A 16388-nucleotide genomic window follows, 5' to 3' on the forward strand; every position below is an offset into this window, starting at 1 on the left:
ATGGTTGATAATCTAAGTAAACCAACAAATAAAGAAAATCCCTTTACAGAGAGACAGGCGCTAGCACCCTCACAGAATGGAGTGAAAGTAAGAAAGCAGGGCCGGGGGAGTTCTAAGAGTAGAAACTTGAGCTGAGTTTTGATAAGGAAGAAAGGGAGTGAGGCAAGAGCAGAAGCAAGGACAAGGCAGCCAGAGGAGTCTGGAGACGGTGTGGCTGGGGGAGAACTCACTGGGTGGAGCAGAGCAGGTGCTGAGTCAGGGCTCTGTGGGTCACGCCATACGGTCCCTACAGGTTATGATGAGTAGCTGGCGTTGATCTACAGTCTATCTAAAAAGGCTAATCATCTGAACTCAAGCCAAAACCCAAACTAGCTATGAATTCAGACTTTAAGAGTAAGGGGTTTGGAGCGGGGGTGTAGTTTCACGGCAGAGCAAGTGCAAGGCCCTGGGCTCATCTCCAGCACAGGAGACAAATACCAACAGCAAGGAGCAGTGACAGAGTGACAGAGGGTGACAGCACAGCAAGAGGCTCAGGTACAGGGTACCTCTAGTTTCAGCTTCTCAGCTTCTTCAGTGGCCTCTCGGAGACGGGCCGCATCCTTGTCTAGAAGCTCCTGATTCTCGGCGTACCACTGTAGCCGCTTCTGCAGACGACTGACTTCTTGTTTATGTGTTTCTTCTAAAATTTTTATTTCATATAATTTTTCACCTACACAATAAAATAACTCAGTAACCTCATAGTAGTTTATAACATATGGAAATAACAAAATCCCAATATTTTAAATGAAAAACAATGTCTACTTAATGAAAGCATTATAAAGAAACAAGAGGCATGAACAAATGATCTATATATCAGTGTCTAGTTGAATCTTTTAGTAATGGAGACAAGAGATTATGTTCATAATCCAAATCTTCTATTTCATAGCAAGGATGGCTATCTAGAAATGTGTGATTTTTTTCCCACTAGTACATTATGAAAATCAAGTTGTTTCTAGGGGAAAAAATAAATAGATTCAAGGAATAATAAAAATAAGGAATGTTTACAGTTAAATAAAAAAATGGCACACATTTACAAGTGGCCTAGTTAACAACAAATTTACATGAAAACTTTTTTGAACTTGTTTTAGAAAAAAAAACCATTTACCCTCCTCCTTTAGAGATAAGGGAAGGGAACATTGTTTTCTTCTATGCAGTTAAGAAAGGCTTCTTTGCACAGCTTTCACACAGAAGCTGAGGCGCTGTAAATAGAAGATTAACGTTGGCAGAGAGCACTCCTCTGCTGCCCGGACCACCTACCCAGCAATGTGCTGAAGGCCCTACCCGAGCCTCCCTCTACCCAGCAATGTGCTGAAGGCCCTACCCGAGCCTCCCTCTACCCAGCAATGTGCTGAAGGCCCTACCCGAGCCTCCCTCTACCCAGCAATGTGCTGAAGGCCCTACCCGAGCCTCCCTCTACCCAGCAATGTGCTGAAGGCCCTACCCGAGCTTCCCTCTACCCAGCAATGTGCTGAAAGCCCTACCCGAGCCTCCCTTTATTTCTGAATCTCACTGTCTGGGCCTGGCTCCAATAATGCCTTTCTTCTCCAAAACTCTTGGTGTTTGTACTTCCCCCCAAATAAATTCTGTTCATTCTTATCTGTCTCCACGAATTTTTCCTCGTGGGCACCATGCCATGTTTCTTTTCATCCCTATAAATAATGCAGTGTTACGTGTTCATGTGACAAATCCTTAAGAGCATGTTTCGGCCCTGACTTCAGGAAGCTCTCAGCCAGGCTAACACCACAGGACTCAATATGAAGCTATGATTTCAATTGATGCCTGAATCTCCCTTGATGCTGCAACTGTTCTAATTAAAATAAGAAGTATATACCACTTTATCACTAGTTTAAAAATGTTTCACAGGTTACAGGCTCTATTACTTGGTTTCATGATTGGGACCATCAGAGAACAGAGAATGGTCTCAGCCGCACTAACCTGTGGCATAAGCAATCTGATCTTTGGCTTGGTCCCTCTCTTTCTTCGCTTTTTCCAAGTCCACTTCAAGAGCCTGTTTGTCTTGCTTCAGTCTTTTGATGTCTTCCATTAGATGGTTTTTCTCTTTCTTGATATTTGAAGGAATATAAAAGTGGGTTACTTCCAAACACAATAAATACATCACGGGATAGTCTCTCCTCTCAATCCATCAAAACACAGCTGTGATGTTTCCCCAACTTCAGGTCCCATTCTATCTAAAAGGAACAGAGGGAGCTCTACCCCTGAACCATTAACTTCCCACAGTCTCTAGTACTGGTTCCAGTCTTTGCAGCATCACACTGGAGATCCCTACTCTATAATCCTAATGTGTTCTTTTCGAAGTCCCTTGCCTGGACTGCTGCGATAACCTCACATCTAAGCATTCTCCCTCTCAGCCCCTAAGCCTGTTCTCACAGTAGTCAGCAGGATTAGCCACACTCCTCCAGCAGAAGCTTCTGGTGGTTCTTAGAGTGAACCCTAAGTTAACCATGACTTTGGGTGCCGCATAACCAGCCATGACTGAGCACACGACTATAAATCTCCTGTTCACACTAGCTACAGAGGTCTCTTTGTAGCTAGAACACCCTCTACCCCTAGAGCACTCCTACCCAAAGGGTCTGTCAGGTATCCCCCTGCTGGGTAGGTAGCTTGCTCCTTCCTGTCATGACTGCTCAAAAGGAGCCCCAAAGACCTTGCCTGGGTCTTTCCCAGGTAAGCTTTCCCCTGACTGACTAGCACTCATCAATACCTGACCTATTAGCTATTTATCTAAAAGCAGTTTGTTTTTAAAGGCAGATTCCCACTATGTTGTAACCCCAGCTGACCTAGAGCTCGCCAGGTAGATCAGGCTGGTCTCCAACTCACAGAGGTATACTTGCCTCTGCTTCCCAGGTACTGGGATTAAAGGTGTGTGCCACCAGTGCCTGGCCTAAAATATGTTTTATTTATATATTACTAACATATTTTTTTTACACATACTGGAGTGTCTATGATAACTTTACCAACCTCAAGTAGTTTAAATCCTTATCCAGCTTACCTGCACCACTCGTAATTCTGCTAGCAGATCTGTAAAACTCTGGTTTCTGATGGGTTCTGCATTTTCAACTGCTTGACACAGGAAGTGATTTTTGTGCATCTGTTCTCTGATTTTGAAAATAAACAAGGTACTCCTTTTAATATGAAATACTCTAATGAACTCACACTATGTGTATTCCCACAGAGAAAAAGCATTACTCTGAAGAAGAAAGTAGGGACATGTTAAAGAAAAGTAGATTTGAGGGAAACACTTATACTTTCCACTTTGGAAGAGCAGAAATATTAAGATTTTTGTTTTAATTAAAATTTTAAAACATTTGCTTCTAATTCTCAGAGAATATGAAGTACTGTTTTTGTACAGCTTTTTGTGTACTTCTGGTCTCACTGTTGCTGACTCTTTTTCTGACATACACAAAGCCTAATTTTATACACAGAAACAAAACCACAAACATATCTGGCCCTAAGACTCAAATTTTAGGTATTTTTCAAGAAATTTCTATAAGATATATAGATATATAAGATAAATTATTTAAAAAATTATCTAAGTGAATTATTTTACCATGGAAGTTCACTTAGTTTAGGATTTTGGAGTAGTTCTTTCTAGAAGACAGGTGGTAAAAATGTGAAGTTATATTTATTTATCTAATATCTGACACACAGTCCAAGCCAGTTTCTAAGTTGCTAAATGACTGAAGATGTTCTTGAACTTCCAAACCTCCTGCCTCCCTCCAGAGTGCTGTGACTACAGGCAGGTACACTAGGCCTAGTGTATGTGGTACTGGGGACTGACCCCAGATGTCATCAACTGAGCCACATCTCCAGTTCAGCCAGTCTTTGCTAGAAATCCCTATGAGAAGCATCTTGAAAGAAGATCTAAGTGTTCTCAAGCAGCAGATCAGCACAGCCGGCTTTGAGGATATACTGACCCCCCCCTCTTTCCCTCCCTCCCTCCCTCCCACTGCTCACCAATCTGTATAGCTGTCACTTCTGTTTACTACAGGGTCTATATTTTTCTGTTTTACATGAAAGGTCAGTATATGCTAAAGGCTATACTTATCATGTTATAAGCTATCTAAAAAAAGAGAGCATGTTAATAAATATGGTTAGCATTCACGACATTCCTAGTCAACAAAATTCTGGTAACATTCTGCGTGATTAGACATTTATGTGGAACAATGCATTAAATAGTCATTTCCTAGTGGAAGACAGTGCTCTCCCTCGTGTGTGCACTTTGTAGGCTTGGTGTTTGCTCTTCCAACAGTAAGGTAATGGCCAGGGTGTAGCGTATGAGTAAGCAGTCTGGTGTCCAGTGTTCTGTGCAGAGTACTGGATAGTAACAACTCATAGGTGACCTGTCCCCCACCCCCGAACAAGTGGCTTTAGCCAAACCACAGCCTCTGTCTCACCTAGAAGATGTTTGGTCTACTCTCTAGAGCTCCCTGGCAGCATCAGGGTAAAGCTACAAGACTGGAAATCAGTGTACAAATGAAAACAAACACATTAAAATATTTAGCATTTCTAGAAAAAATAATATGGTAACAATATATTTAGAAATTGTTAAGTATATTTAAGTGTCAGAAATTTAAAAGAACTTACTTTAAAGAGGCTAACTCACTAAATAAATTCTGATTTTCCTTAAACATTCGCTCTTCATTTCTCTTATTTTGTTCCTGGAGATCTTTTACTTGATTATACAACCTTTCATTTTCCTTTTTAAAAACAGAAAAATGATTGAGTTAAAAGTTAGCAGCACTTAAAACATAAGATGGAATGTTAACAGATAAATCACTTAAGTGGTCTTTAAAATTTCCTTAGATTTTAATTTTATAAAGTTCTTTTTACATATCTTTTATTATCTTAGAAGGCAACTTCTCTAGATACAACTCTTTCTAAAATGCTACAAATGCTTACTTGGAAAAAAGTTCTAAAATTCCCCCAAAGTGGGGTCTACTGTCAGTGTAATACCCTGAATGTTACCAGAGTAAATACAAAAGGGAGCGTGCAGAAGTCTTTCACCTACATGGTGAGCTAGGAGTGAGAAAGCCCAGCAGGACTACATATCCAATATATAGTTTCTGGTTTTGGCCAGAAGGGAAAAAAATCAGGAGTAGGGGAAACCTCCAGGAGCCTGGCTTCTAACAGTGAGGTAATTATATATGGAACAAATGAATCTGTGATTAGATATCTGCTCCGACATACTAACCTCACTTTATATTGAGAATTTGCTGAAAACTAAGAGCTTTGGAGGTGGTGAGAAAAGCTATGGATTACCTTGGCACGCGTGGACTAGTGCCTGGAAGATGGCATGTCTACACACACACAGAACTTGTGCATTGTCTTATGAGGGGACAGCTGACATACTTAGGGCCTGGGAAATCTTTAAGTCCCTCTCTGTGTGGCAAGATGGGACGGTGGATGAAGGATCTGAACAGATCTCACTAACCTGAGGGCAGTGTGTAAGGCCAAACATTCAGAGCAACTGGTGTAAACATGCTTTCCCGATTTTCTCTGGGTGACAAAGAATGGCACAGAGCTCAGATTACAGTTGGGAAAGAGATGTTTATTGAGGTAGAGGACGAAAGAGGAAGAACAGACAAAAAGCGAGACAGAGAAGGAAGCTACACCTTAAACCTTCCAGGCGTATACACACCAGAGTACATGCTGCTACAGAGCACTCACTAAAAAAAGTTCATCGTTGAGGCATCAGCACTTGAGTGTAGACTGATATGGTGAAAATAATAGCAAGACTAGTCAAAAACCTATTATGAACTTTGTAGAAAGCTAAGGAAAATATACTCATTTCTAAGAAACATGGCTATTAAAACAGCATGCAACAATTTCTGATTGGCTACCACGTGCCAGGTTAGGAGGCTGGTTTGTACTGCCATATTTTGAATTTCACTACTCTCTGTCTTATCTCTACTCATAAAGACAGGGGTGAGAGGGTTGCATATGGCTCCACAGCAGGTGTTAGGTTAAAACTTAAAATCAGGTTTTCATCTGAATTCAGATTGATGCTCTTAGCTACTTTAATTTGGTAAATAAGAAAGGTGTAGGCCAACTGGGCAAGACAGTGCATGTCTGTACCCAGCACTTGGGAGGTGGATCACAACCTTGAGGACTATCTGGACTTTACAGTGAGTTCTAGGGCACAGGAAAAAGGAGGGGAGGAGGAAGAAGGGGGAAAGGTGGGGGAAGATCACTAGTCACATTACCTTACTTATGTCTGCATGTTAAATGACCACAGCAGTATATTAATATATCTTACTTTTATAATTAAAGGATCAAAACCAAAGTCATCAGAAGCTGAAGAACTGCCACACCTGCTGGTATCCTTGAAGAAGTGTCTCTTGTTCTTGTATTTCCTTTTGGATTTGCTTCAGCTTTTCTCCAGTGACGGGATCTGATGTTTCTCCAAGCTGTAGCCATCTCTGTTTTCTGCTTGTTTCTTCAAAGCTACTTAACTTTAAAAAATGGAGAAATCCTTTTACTTGAACAGGAAAATGAAGAGAAAACAACCGCCATTACTGACCGTCCTGGGAAGTGCTGTGACCATGGTCACATCAACACAGCGACTTTCTGTGAGAGAAAAACTCACAAACATTGCGGTGACTCTCTCTGGTTCTACACCTTCTACTGCATTTCCTGCTAAAACCATCATTTCTCTGACGGTCATAATGAACTCACTGATTTGTTTTTAAAAGAACAGCTGACACAGGCAAATCATCAAAAGAGCCTTGTTTGATTTTCCCATGGTTCAGCTCACTCTGGAGAGAATCAAGAACCAAGTCTGCAGTGTATGTGGGAAATTGAAATGCTCCAGGTACCAAGAAAACAAGGAATTTAGTAAGAAGCATATCTGGGGGGCTGGAGAGATGGCTCAGAGGTTAAGAGCACAGACTGCTCTTCCAGAGGTCCTGAGTTCAACTCCCAGTAACCACATGGTGGCTCACAACCATCCCTAATGAGATCTGATGCCCTCTTTTGGCGTGTAGACATAAATGGAGGCAGAATGTTATATTTATAATAAGTAAATAAATCTTTAAAAAAAAGAAGCATATCTGTTTGGGTTTTTTGTTTTTGTTTTTGTTTTAATAAATTAGAAGGAAAAACAGAACCGTGTATTTGGTACCTTGGTCTGAAGAATGTAATTTTCTTGGTTCAGTTTGAAGAGCTCTCCTTCCTGCTGTCTCTTGAGGTTTTCCAGTGTGTTCTCTAGCTCCTTCTCCTTTTCTGAGAATGTGACTTTAATTTGCTCAATTAGGGCTTGTGCACCCCTCCACTTTTCTTCCGCATCCTGAGCTCTTTTCAACATCAATGATTCTTTTTCTCCATTCCCAACAGAGGGTCCTAGAGGCTCCTTAACAAAAGAAGCATGACTTCATTACATGAGAACACAGACCAGAAAACAGACTGGCCATGACATGGGAATAACGATCTTTTATCTTTACCAGTAAATGATGTGACTAAGGAAAGAAATTTCATATTTTATTTGTACATATTAATCATCTTCACTTGTGATAGTTTCTTACCGTGTGTAATTAACATACTCTTTATAATCTAGTTTTAAAATGATTTTAATATATAAAAATTATAAATATTAATATGAACTGCAACAATACCTACAGTCGGAAACTGGACAGAGGAGTCAGCTGTGGGATCTTCAGGCTGCTTAGGTGTAGCTAGGCTACCTTCACTTTGGGGGGATGGTCTACTCAAAGCTGCAGGCTTGATGAGTTTTGTTCCAGATAGTATTTCTAGATATTATAGACAACAGGAGAAAGCATCATAAAAGGAAGGTGGAATGAGCATTCAGCAATGACGGAAAATAAATACGAGGGCAGCAGCAATGTGGAGGTAAAATGTAGATCGCTACCCACGGCACGGTGCTTTCACTATGGCACTGCCCCCCAGCAGCCACCCACAATCAGCATCTACAGATGGAGCAAAATGAGTGTGAGCAGACTGTGAAGCAGGGTAACTTCAGGACTTTACCCCCTTTAAACAAGCTGTTCTCTAAGAGGGGCACAGTAAGGATGTCCACATGATGAGTCAGAAAGAGCAGCTAGGAAGTAGGAAGAATGTCAGTTCAGAGTCACTGTCTTGAGCACACTTTGGATACTCAGTGTGTGACAGGTGTGACAGCTTCCATGGAGCCCTGTACATCGTAACAGTCAACCCAAGTCTGATTTCAAAGATGATTCAATAACATCATCTAGCAAATTAGAAAAGAATGTGACTAATACATCTTTGGTCTCATTTTCTGCTTTTACAGTAACTTCTAAACTCCAAAGACAGAGTAATGCTGGGGCGTGTACTATTCAGTTAGCAACAGGCAGTGTTGGGAGACACTTCTGTGGGATCTTAAAGCCCACATTCAAATGTGACAGGCTCTGAGCATCCCATAAACATTACCCAGCAGCCTTAAAGGTATATAAGTAACTTGAAATTTTGTGTGTGTGTGTGTATGTGTGTGTGTGTTTGTGTGTATGTTTACAATGATTTCCTCAAGATTTGTTTAAATGTATTTTTTTAAATAAAAAATATCATCACATATTTGGAAAATACGGAAAAGCTAAGAGAATAATTCAATACTTCCTCACAGAATGGTTCACTTCTTCTATCCTTTTTACAGGCCCATGTGAAGGCTCCCCTTATGGTCACCATCATACTTAGTGTGTTTCATGTATGCTTCTAAAGAAATTTCTTACAGGATTCATAACAAGACTGAATCATTGCAGATACAACATGTGATCTCTTTCAATCACTGGCAGGTTACACCATGACCAAGGGCTAGGTGTGTCCTGCCAGCACATGACTGTTAGGACCAGACAGCTAAAAACAGGTGGTTTTGTATATGTAAGTTTAGCCTGCCAGCCCTTTTACAACAGAACTTCCATTCCTCAATCTTTTTTTCTATATGTATGAGTGTTTATGGAATGTCTATCTGTGCACATGCTTGTGTCTGGTGCCCAAAGTGGCGAGAAGGGAACCCTGAATCCGCTGGTACTGGAGGTACAGACAGTTGTGAGCCAACAAGTGGGTGCTAGCAACTGAACCAAGTGCTCTGCAAGACATCTAAGAAATAAAAATTTCTTAATATGAAATTCAAACAGAAAAACACTGCAGAATTAAAACCCTAAAGTCCTCTTTGAAGAAACAATGCATTAGTAACATTCAATCAAAAAGAAATGAACCAAAAGAATTGTACATTGGAGCCACTGTCAGTAACAGACACTCAGCTTCCTTAATAACCAGAGCAAGAACTAAATCTCCAAACCGAGAGACATGGTTGCAAGAGAAAATATACCTTAAAAAGGCAAAACCACTGGTTGGGTGGCATGGGGAAGGATTATATATTACTTCATATTTCCTAGAAGGGAAAGAAGTGATTGGCAATACATAAAATTGAAAATGAAGCCAGGAAACAACAATATGGCTTTAGCAATCTCTCAGAGGTTATCAAAATCTATTTTCTTAGAACATGTAATTTTTAAGGATGAGGTTTATCTCCTTGTAGATGTAACCCTACATCTCATATATTTATGAGGGGCAGGGGAGATGGGGAAAACGCTGGCTGTTCTTCTGGAGGCCCCAGGTTTGATGCTTAGTACCCACTTGGTGGCACACAAATGTCTGTGATTCCAGTTCTGGGAGGTCCAACGCCCTCTTCTGGACCCTCATTTGCCAGGCATGCAAATGGTATACAACACATACACGCAGGCAAAGCAACCATATGTATAAAACAAGTTAAAAAGTTTATAAAAAATAAAAAGAACTTATGAAGTGTGATCTCATTTTTTTTAAGAACTGATTTTTAGGTGAGTATACAAACCAATGGATTTTATCTGGCATTTTCAGATATTACTCTTAGAAAACATTTAAGCCATGTATCTACTTCTACTCTCCATCCACCCACCCCCCCTTATTTCTCTCATTAAGACACACACAGGGAAAAGTCTGACAGCGCTCAGCATGGCACCAGGATTCCTTGTTAACTTTCCTTTTTCTTCTTTTCCCCTATATTTGAATTTGAACTCACCAGCAAGTTTTCTTCTCATAACAATATTGTGTTACAAATGAAAACATAAACACGAAACTCTAAATAAAAGGTAACTAGAAGAAAAAGGCAGCCCCCACATGGCAGGTCTGCTAGCCACTAACCTCCACTAACAGACACCTAACTCTGTAATTGATAGCAACGTGCTTAGCTCAACATAACTGCCCCCCAAACAGCATGTTTTACAAGAGTAATGTGTTTTGATTGGTAGTCAAAATACTGTAAGATTTTGAAATATTGAAAAACAAGTCTAGGATATTAGTTAACTTTACTCATAAAAATGTTGCCTTCATTTATCAACCCACCATTTACATTGATCCTTTCTCAATCCCTGTGACACTTCTGGCCTCATTTGCAATGATTTCAACAAACCCAGGCCCTGGTAACCCCTTAAGTTCCTTTCCCTTAGCTGCTCACTTACACTGCATGATCTAGGTTCCCACCACCAATCATGCAATGGCCTTCTAACCTCTAACTTAGTAATCTCTTGGGTGCTTACTTCATATCTTCTCTTCTTTCCCTCTTTACTACTATCTAATGGCACGGTGTTGATTTCTGAGAACATCCACAACCCTCCCACATCTATCCAGCTCCCAGCTTGTGCTCTCTTCCTGTCCTCCACATTTCCCAGGACTCAGAGCTGCCCCCATTCCTAGCTAATGCAGTCTACTGTGCACCACCACAGTTCTTCTAAGCCAAGTACTCTGCCCAGGCAACTATCCCCTCTGCCCACTACACTGCACATTCTTTTTCTTCCCAGTCAATCCTTCTTAAGGACGTACAAGCATATAGTCACTACAGCTACCGAGAGCACTGTCTACATGTACATCTGCACACCAGAAGAGGGCACTGGATTTCATTATAGAAGTTGTGAGCTGCCTTGTGAATGCTGGGAATTGAACTCAGGACCTCCAGAAGAACAGCCAAGGCTCTTAACTGCTAAGCCATCTCTCCTGCCCCCCTTTTAATTTAAAATAGTAATTTATTACTGTGTGTGTATGATATGTGTGTGATATGTGTGCAGGTGTAGAGGCCAGAGGACAGCCTTTAGGAGTTGGTTCTATTCTTCACCTTCATGTGGGTTCAAAGATTAACTCAGGCTGCTAGGCTGCAGTGGCAAATGTCTTAACCCACAGTGCTATTGTGGTGGCCCCAAAGTGTCTCTTAACTTCTTCTCTCCTCAAGTCAGCTACTGTACCAACTATCTTTCACAGAACTCCCCCCAGAAGGTCCTAGACTAAAGGTTCTGTCAGAGTTCTCCTGCCTGACTCTGCCTGCTTTGTTTGCAGTTTGTTCTGTCTGAGCCCATTTGTTTACCCTCTAGTTATCCTGTCATAGCTTCAAGTGTCAAATGACATAAACGTAAGGGTCATGTGGGAAGAAGGAACCTCAACTGAGGAATTGACACCAACAGATTGGCCTGTGGATGGCATGTCTGTGGGCATTTTCTTAACTGCTAATTCAAGTAGAAGGGTCCACTGTGGGTGGTGCAACCCCTAGGCAGCAAGACCTGAGATGTATAAGAAAGGTAGCTGGGAAATCCAGGACAACCGAGTCAGTAAGCGGCATTCCTCTGTGGTTTCTGCTTCAAGCCCCTGCCTTCGCTTTCCACAACGACAGACTGTAGCCTGTAAGAACAAATTCTTTCTTCCCCAAGTTGCTTTTGGGCATGGTGTTGTATCATAACAACAATAGAACATCCTCGTGCTCAGTAAGTGCTACTGCTTTGAAAAATGTGCCTTCTGCTCATTAATAAGTTCTCAAATGGGATCTTGAGTCTATACTTCCTCTTGAATGCCAAGACTTCTCTTCATCACTACTTGTCAATCAAAATAGTCATCTCAAAACCATAATCTCTCTTCCTTCTAACCCAAAATTTACCTCGATTTTTCTCACCTCGGGGAATGGCAGTTCCAGTCCTTCAGTTGCTCGGAACAAAAACTAGTGACCCAAGCCAGATTTTATAATATCAGTTCTACCTTTAAACACAGTTTCATCAGTCCCCTTTCACTGTCTTCATTGCCACTACCCTGGGTCAAAAGCTATAAACTACACTTCCCCTATGAGGAATATACAGTTCTTTAACATTCTCCTCCACAAAAACAAAGAAAATGAAATAATGTGTTATATGCATCAAACTTTATCTTGAAGAGAATGTATTCTTACCCTTTTTCCTAAACTGATTTGAGGTGGGAATGGATCTCACATTTTTACTTTTTGTATTGTCCTTTGAAGTTTTCTTTTCAAAAGTAGAAAATAACTGGAGTGGCGAAGTGGGCTTGCCATAGCCTGAGCTCCGAGCTGATGTGTACAGACCACTCTGCGGCTTTCTCTTAAGCAAAGGAGGTGCACTTCTGGCCTTCTTGTATGGAACCTGCTTACCAGTTACAGGTCCCTCTTCCCCAGCACTGAGCTGAGTCCTGGAAGTCTGTATACAACAAGAACAAACTCTTTAGTATCGGAATGAACAATAACTATTGTTAATGAAAATTTAATACACAGCAAGACTGTGACTGGCAAATAATAAGGTTCATGAGGGGCGAACTACTACAGCGGGTTCTCTAATCTATTAGAATCTCAGTGTTTTGAAGTCTATCTTCAAAGTTAGCATTAGGACAAAGTACTAGAAAGCAAAATAAGCTTGCAAGAAAGTAAGGTGTGTAGGTAGCTACTAGAATAATGAAAACATCAAGGAAGAAGATATCTTGAAATTACAACCAAAATAGTACTGTCTTTCCTCTGGATTTATGGTACATTAAAAATATCAATACTTATGATGGCTAGTGACCTGTCAACCCGAAAGAGTCTGGGTGGGAGATGGGCCGGGGAGCCTGTGGTGAGAGGTTGTCCTGACGGTGGTGAGAAGTCTCTCCATTCCCTGACTGGGATCATGGACTGTACGGAAGGGAAAAGGAACCGTGCTACATCTGGGATTCATTGCTCTCATGCCTCTCATGTCTACTGCCTTGACTTTCCCACCATGATGGCTGTACCTTGAACTGTGAGCCAACAAACCCTTCCTTCCCAAAGCCACTTTCTTCCAGAGCCTTTTATCACAGCAACAATAAAGTAATACAGCACATTGCCTCACTCCACAAAAATGAGATGCTTTATAGCAAATACAAAACTAGAAAGTAAAAATAGAATACTGGAACCATGGGAACTATAAAACACAAAGCCAAAAGCAAAGAAAGAAGGAACAATGAAATGCACATCTTGTCACAGTTGCTAATCACAATCCTATAAAATCCAACTCCCCTATGGTGCAGACTATGAGGAAGATGAGCCATGAGTAACAAAGAGAAGAGACTATTTTCTGAAACTATCCAAGTCTGATATGAGGGACTAAAACGGAAGAGAAAGGAAAGGAAAGAAAAGGCAAGAGGAAAGGCTATTCTGGTAAACTCATAGATCAGTGCCTAGCCCAACTGTCACCAGAGAGGTGTCCTCCAGCAACCTATGGGAGCAGATGCAGAGACCCACAGCCAAACATTAGACTGAGCCATGGGAATCCTGCAGAGGGCAGAGGGAGGTTGTAGGGGCCACAGTGGTCAAGGATACCACAAGGAAATGGCTCATGCAACCAACTAACCAAGGCTCAGAGACTGAAGAGACATCCAGGGAGCCTGCATGGGTCTGACCTTGGTCCTCTGCAGATATGTTATAGCTGGGTGTTCTTGTGGGGCTCCTAACAGTGAGATTAGGGGTGTCTTTGACTCTTTCATCTGCTGTGGAATCCTTTTACTCTTACTGGACTACCTTGTCCAGCCTTGATATGAGAATTTGTGCCTAGTTTTATTGTAACTTGTTATGCTGTGTCTGCTTGATATCTCTGGGAGGCCTCCTTGTTTTCTGAAGAGAAATGGAGAAGGAGTGGATTTAGGAGAGAGAGAAAGTAGGGGAGGGCTTGGATGAGTGGAGGGAGGGAAAACTATGGCTGGGATGGAATGTATGAGAGAAGAATGAAAGAAAATAAAGAGAAAGGGAATGCTACGGTGGTACTTTGAACTTGGAGATTGGAAGTTTTGGCAATAAGTGCCACCCACAGATGATGTCATCGGCCCCACTAGCTTAAGCACATACTTCTTACCCGATTAGTTTTGTCATCCTGAGGTAATAGTGAAGAGTTGACAGTTGTTTTTTTCTTCAAAATCTCAAGGTACATTTTGTCCAAACGCTCTTCCATAGCAGTTGCTGCTGGACAGCCACCACCCACGCTCTCACCCGCTGTCTTGTGCAAAGCCACACTCTCATCGTGTTTGTAGGGAAACTGGCTCACGGGAGTGGGATCTTGAGACAGAGTGCTTACGTTCACTTTAAGGAATAAGGAGCTCACAGGTTCCTCTTCCTTACTGTCAGCTGCTTTCTTAAGGCTGCAGAACAAAGTAGAGCACAGGATGTAGCATAATTCCTCAAGTTCCTCAGTTATCCACCCACATTTGCACAGACATATGAGCTGTAACTATTCAAATGATGTTACAGTGCTAACCAGGTCATACACTACACTACACTACACTACACCACACTACACTACACTACACCACACTAGCAGTTAGCCTGGGACACTCACACCTTATCATGTAACTGTTTATACTTTTGTTCTTTTGAGGCAAGGTCTTATGTAGCCCAGGCTGGCTTCTAAGCCACGTTTTAGTAGAGGATGACCCTGAACTCCAGATCCTCCTGCCGCCACCTCTGAGTGTTGAGATTATAAGCATGCATCATTATGCTTGACTAATTTCAGATAATTTTAATGAAGCAAGTAATTTTTACCCACAATTTCTTATTAAATCAACATGCTTTAGTTTTTGTTCTGTTTTTTTCAACACAGGGTTTCTCTGTGTAACAGTCCTGGTTGTTCGGGAACTTATTCTGTAGACCAGGCTGGCCTTGAACTCAGAGATCCACTTGCCTCTGCCTCCCAAGTGCTGGGATTACAGGCGTGCATCAACATGTCTGATACATCATTTTTTTTTAAAATTAGGGAACTATCTCCAGGGAATGTCTTTTTAAAAAATTCTTTAAATTTTTTTTAAAATTTATATTAGCAACAAGCTTGCTTCACATGTCAATCCCAGCTCCCTCTCCCTCCCCTCCCCCACCCCTCCAGGCTCCCCAGCCCCTCATCCAATCCCTACTCCATTCCCCAGGGTGAATGTCCTCCATGGGGGATATCCAGAGTCTGTCATTTCATTCAGGGCAGGGCCTAGGCCCTCCCCCAAGAGTCCAGACTGAGAGAGCATCCCTTATTGTGGAAGGGGCACCCAAAGTCCATTTGTATGCCAGGGATAAACAAGGCCCCATAGATTGTCCAGGCCTCCTCGCTGACACCCACATTCAGGGGGTCGGGATCAGTCCCATGCTGACCTCTCAGCCATCAGTCGGGAGTCCAAGAGCTCCCCCCTTGTTCAGGTTGGCAGTTTCTGTGGGTTTCACCAGCCCAGTCTTGACCCCTTTGTTCATCAATAGAGGAATCTAAAATGGCTGAGAGACACTTGAGAAAGTGCTCAACATCCTTAGCCATTAGGGAAATGCAAATCAAAATAACTCTGAGATACCATCTTACTCCTGTCAGAATCAAATTTTGACTAAAATCAAAAACACCAATGACAATTTATGCTAGATAGGATGTAGAGAGAGGGGGACACTCCTCCACTGCTGATGGGAGTGCCAACTCGTACACCCACTTTGGAAATCAGTATGGAGATTCCTCAGGAAAATGGGAATCAGTCTACCACAAGACCCAGCAATTACACTCTTAGGTATATCCCCAAAAGATGCATTCATATAACAGGGAATGTCTTGTATTTGGTTAAATACCAGTAAACCATAAGGGCTCTAAAAATATGAATATCTTATGACTTGTGATTAAAGAACAGTTTAAGAGGCCACCATTTTTATACTATGTAGACAAGCTACTCAGTAAATGCTGGAAACTTCTAACCCAGTGGAAAGTACCTCAGTTTCTTCCCTGTTCACAGCAGCAGATGCTGTCTAGATGCTAATCCAAGTGTTTCCTGCTCTTGCTGGGTACCAACTAAGCCACATTTCCCTGACATTAGTTCTTGCCACCAGAATGTAAGCACTAGCATGGATGGACTCTAGATGCCAGGAAACTGATGGCAGAGGCTACCGAAAGGTGTTTTATTGCAAAACATTTGCTAATCTGCCACTTCCAATTTCATATGAGGCCGACCACATGCCACACTTGGAACAGTAAGAGGAATAAGTGACTGGAGAGGACATAATGACACTAAGTGCTGGCTGCTTTCAGCAAGAT

General features: G+C 41.7%; 1 protein-coding gene across 2 annotated transcripts in view; it reads right to left on the reverse strand.

The window, feature by feature from the left end:
• The window catches only part of Cep162 (centrosomal protein 162), a 64915-nt gene that overhangs the window by 23419 nt on the left and 25108 nt on the right, over positions 1-16388 (reverse strand). For both annotated transcript variants that reach the window (XR_005874802.1, XM_005073664.4), the window contains exons 12-20: positions 14199-14481; positions 12275-12536; positions 7675-7805; positions 7181-7408; positions 6372-6512; positions 4645-4757; positions 3050-3155; positions 1975-2101; positions 546-709 (exon numbers count right to left, since the gene is read on the reverse strand). Coding sequence is in view for 1 of the 2 variants with exons in the window: in XM_005073664.4 (XP_005073721.1) it covers positions 546-709; positions 1975-2101; positions 3050-3155; positions 4645-4757; positions 6372-6512; positions 7181-7408; positions 7675-7805; positions 12275-12536; positions 14199-14481 (1555 nt within the window). In the remaining variant the exon portion in view is untranslated. The remainder of the gene's footprint in view (positions 1-545; positions 710-1974; positions 2102-3049; positions 3156-4644; positions 4758-6371; positions 6513-7180; positions 7409-7674; positions 7806-12274; positions 12537-14198; positions 14482-16388) is intronic.

The sequence above is a fragment of the Mesocricetus auratus genome, unplaced genomic scaffold, assembly GCF_017639785.1.
Source record: "Mesocricetus auratus isolate SY011 unplaced genomic scaffold, BCM_Maur_2.0 Super-Scaffold_100691, whole genome shotgun sequence".
Taxonomy (NCBI): domain Eukaryota; kingdom Metazoa; phylum Chordata; class Mammalia; order Rodentia; family Cricetidae; genus Mesocricetus; species Mesocricetus auratus.